At 33.2% G+C, this 4,187-nt stretch overlaps 1 protein-coding gene across 1 annotated transcript; it reads left to right on the top strand.

The window, feature by feature from the left end:
- The first annotated feature begins 792 nt into the window (after positions 1 to 792).
- On the top strand, positions 793 to 1,236 carry LOC117182721 (histone-lysine N-methyltransferase SETMAR-like). Its single transcript, XM_033375825.1, has one exon. The coding sequence runs from the start codon at positions 793 to 795 to the stop codon at positions 1,234 to 1,236; it is 444 nt and encodes a 147-aa protein (XP_033231716.1).
- Positions 1,237 to 4,187: the final 2,951 nt, after the last annotated feature.

Genomic DNA, 4,187 nt, shown 5'->3' with positions numbered 1-4,187 from the left:
CTAAATTTTTTTCTAATCTTAAGATAATACAATTATACATAATCTGTCGAAAATAATAAACTTTCGAACTTAACAATTTTGTTCAAATTCCTGATTTACGAGAACAATTTACATAAAGTAACTAAATGTGTAACTCTTTTAACTAAACGTTTTACCTAATCCAAGCGTACACTTTCTTTGAGTTTAATATATTCTCGATTCACTCGTTCGCCTCCAGAATTTTTTTTCTGTGTAGCAGGAAAAGAGCTTGTGTGATAAAATGGACGTAAAGAAAGCTGAAGGATAGGACACTGTGGCGACAAATAGTTTATAAGAGATGCATGATGAAGTGTGTCAGTAGAGTGAGAGACCCCTGAGACAAAATACTTTGGATACTAGTCGGGCCGAGCGAAGAAAGAGCTTCACATAGTGACTTTGTGAAGCTCTTCATTTTGGGTGATTGCTATGAGTTTAATCAGCGACATGGGTTGGGGCAATATTGTGGAATGAATGTATTGTTTAAATAAGCAACATGCTAATTCTAGATGAATCTAAAACCCAGTTGAAAAAGTCATATATAGTTTATAAATGGGTTATTCTCCACGCAGAGAGCACTTTTGAAAAAAAGTAAGAAAAAAGAAATGCTTGAAAAATGATTTTTTTAGTGAATATAAGGTTCAATACCATTAAAACAAGAATTTATAAAAGTATTTACGCTACAATTTTATTTGAAAGGCTTTGTGGCGCTTTTTGACGAAGTCCAGGACGCCCCGTTGAGGTCGCAACTCCCGAAATGATCGAAAAATTAATAAAATGGTGGTAGAGGACAACAGATTAAAGATAAGTAAGATAGCTGAGGCTACTAGGATATCAAATGAGCAAGTACGCAATATTTTACATGAACATTTGGGCATGGAGAAGAACTGTGCTAAGTGGGTGCTGCGTTTGCTAACAGTCGACGACAACGCACCTCCCCATAGATCGTTCGTTGTGATGGCTAAAATCAGCGAATTGAAGTTGGAATTGTCCTCTCATCCACCATATTCAGCAGATTTTGCCCCTAGCGAGTATCATATGTTCTTTCACCTTAAAAAATGGCTCGGAGGTAAAAACTTTCAGAGCAACGAAGAAATCATAGATGCTGTAAATGCGTATTTTGAAGGACTTGACGAATCGTTCTATAAAAATGGTATCACTGAATTAGAGCACCGTTATGAGAAATGTATTAGTCTTGAGGGAGATTATGCTGAAAAATGAAGTGAAAGAAAAAAACCAAAAAAGTTGTTTTTCCTTATCAGGCTGAAAACTTTTCACCCACCCTCATAGTTACGACGTCTAAGCAATAAGCAGAACCCAAAAGGGTATTCCTAATTTTCAAACGACGGCTCTATATGTTTCGACGTAGTTTATTATTTATTTTCTACGTGACTCCAAAACTTAGCTCTGGCGTGTGTGGAAATCTGCGAAAACAATTTTTCGGGTACATAATATTTTTTTATGCTGGCTTACAATAACATAACCTAATTTTTACTATGGAACTTGTTATGAGGTAATAAAATTAAAATCTTTACCATTTTTTACAATAATACAACCAGTGGTTTTAATAATATGATCCATGGACACCAAAATGCTCTGTCTGTGGAGAATTACCCATATATTGGATGAGACAATTATTTTTTTCTTTTGTTATATTAATTTTTTGGGGATAAAGTTTCGGAAAGTGCTCAACTCCAATTTATTAGAGACTTTGTATAAGGATGTATTTTGACTTGCTTATAACGAAAATGATAATGAAAATACCCAAAAAACTGATTTTCAAGGTCAAAACTACACCAAAAACTATAACATTGATGTTTTTTCGCTTATTTAAATAAATATTGCAAATTTACAGAAAAACAAAATTCTAATGAAATTTGAAGATTTTCGAAAAATACACCTTTCATGTTTTTTGAGAAAAAAAGGAAAATGTTGGTACAAAGTGTTGTGTGGCTTGGAAAGGTAATTGTGCCACTTCTGTCCACGACGAGACTTTGGAAAAGGGAAGGTATGTGACCTATGTTATTGCTGTCACCAGTCCCAGGGGTATTCTTTCTAAAGCTATAATTTTTTACTGAAAACTTTCCTCTCAAACCAATATTTATCGAAATAAAGTGAAAAAGTAAAAACGCCATTTTTTTGTGTTTTGACCTTAAAAATCAAATTTGCGAGTATTTTCGCTATGACTCTCGTAATCATTGAGTCCAAATGCGTGGGTATACCTAGTTTCAAATTTATCTGAGGTAAGTGCTTTTTGGAATAACCGCCATTTTTCTGTCTAAAACAAATGAAAAATATTAGTATACTGTTTGGTATATATATATATGAGGAGTATAGATTTACCAGGTAAAAAAAGTTATATATATATATATATATACATATATACATATAACTTTTTTTACCTGGTAAATCTATACCCTCCTCCCCCTAGCATGCCTACCATGCTGAATTCCTGATCTATAGATCCCTGCCAGTATAACGAGGCTAGAACCGAGTGAGTCATGCTTACTCCAAAAGGGATTTGGCTTAATGGTATAATAATATTAATAATAAGAATAATCTCATCGTCGCACATGCGAAAATAGCACCTTTTTGGTCTAAAATCGCCGAATAGTATAATTTTTAAGGAAGTTTGGAGGTTTTTTCTGAAGTAACCGTAAGTCTTCCAGGTAGGGTAATAAGGGGCAGCGCCGACCGGTGGAACAAATACAGTAAAAAGAAAGTTGTAATGAAGCACCAATATCAGGGTACTATATACCCGTAACAGAAATTACCCTGGTGGTGTGAAAGATGCACCGTTATGTAGGGTACAGATTCCCAATCACTTGGGGTACGAAGTACCTACTACTTAGGGTACGACGTGTCCGATTCGTAACTTCTTCAATACTTTTCAAGATTTGAAATATCCATGTTTAAATGCATTTTTTATTATTTTGACAGCTTTGCTAAGTGTATGCCATGGTCATTGAAGTTTAGAAGGGGTGTTGTACGCACTTTGTAAAATTGATCCATTAGGTATTTCAGATTAGGTCCATCCAAGATGTCTGCACGCTGAGGGGCAAACAATAATACCAAATACATGGGACTAAACTTTCTTTTTATAATAACTTGGAAAATAATTATTTTTCACGATAAGTGTATTCAGACCATTTAACTATTTAATAACTATTTAATTAAATAATAAAAATAATATGTTTTTTGCAACTGTGAAACATATTTTTTCTCAAGTTATAAACTAAATTAAGTTTTATCCTCTGGGATTTGTATTATTGCTTGGCCCTCACTGTACAGATATCTTGCCAGCTGACGTCACAACTTGAAATAATTAATATTAGAAATCTTAGCGCATATATAACTCGAGTGAACCCGGCAATGGTAGAGTTATTGGCCAAATAAAAGATAGTTTACATCAATGCGCAAGTAAAGAGCTATTTATGGAGCAAAATTGAAAAGACCAATCATGTTGCTGTGCGAGAGAGATAGCTTATCTCGCAGCCCCAGTCAGTGGTGTCAGTTTAAAAATACACAAGAATCACTATTGCAAATGCTCGAGATATCCGCGTTTGCTCACAATATAAACTTTCATGTTGAATAATTCGTACCTTAATAAGAATACATAGTGGAGCATAGGCATGTTAAGATTACTAGAAAAGTAGAGCATATCATTGCTAAATTCTCCACGCATGAAGTTTTTCGATATTTAAAATTAAAAGGTCTTTCTATACGCGTAATAATAGCATCCTCAGATTTAACTGAATTAAAAAAAAAACGTTAGGAAAACGTACAAATTCAATTTGATTAAAATTAAAAAGTATTTGATCAAATTTTCTATTACTAAACATTAATATAGAAAGTATACAATTTAAATAATAATTTATTTTCTGTCAATATGTACATTTTTAATGAATTCTCGTACTTTTTTTGCGTAATTATTTACATGAAAGTAACAAAACCTCGATTTGAACTTCTCGCCAACAAAATACGCAAATTTATGTTTATAACTCGAGCATTCAATCTTTTTTTGGCAATAAATAATGCCTTGAAAAATATAATAAACATTCTAATCATTCATGAGTTAGAAAAAAAAATTCGATAAACTAGATTAGTGGGCATCGGAATCCCACTCCTGGTAATTTCAATCATGCTCATACCTCAAAGCCTCGTTTCACAAA

The sequence above is a fragment of the Belonocnema kinseyi genome, chromosome 2, assembly GCF_010883055.1.
Source record: "Belonocnema kinseyi isolate 2016_QV_RU_SX_M_011 chromosome 2, B_treatae_v1, whole genome shotgun sequence".
NCBI lineage: Eukaryota > Metazoa > Arthropoda > Insecta > Hymenoptera > Cynipidae > Belonocnema > Belonocnema kinseyi.
Note: the sequence above shows the minus strand (reverse complement) of the source record. Positions and strands in the feature narration are given on the sequence as shown.

What these genes read in the sequence shown, in the direction of transcription:
- LOC117182721 (XM_033375825.1), top strand. Translation starts at nt 793, where the DNA reads ATGGTGGTAGAGGACAACAGATTAAAGATAAGTAAGATAGCTGAGGCT.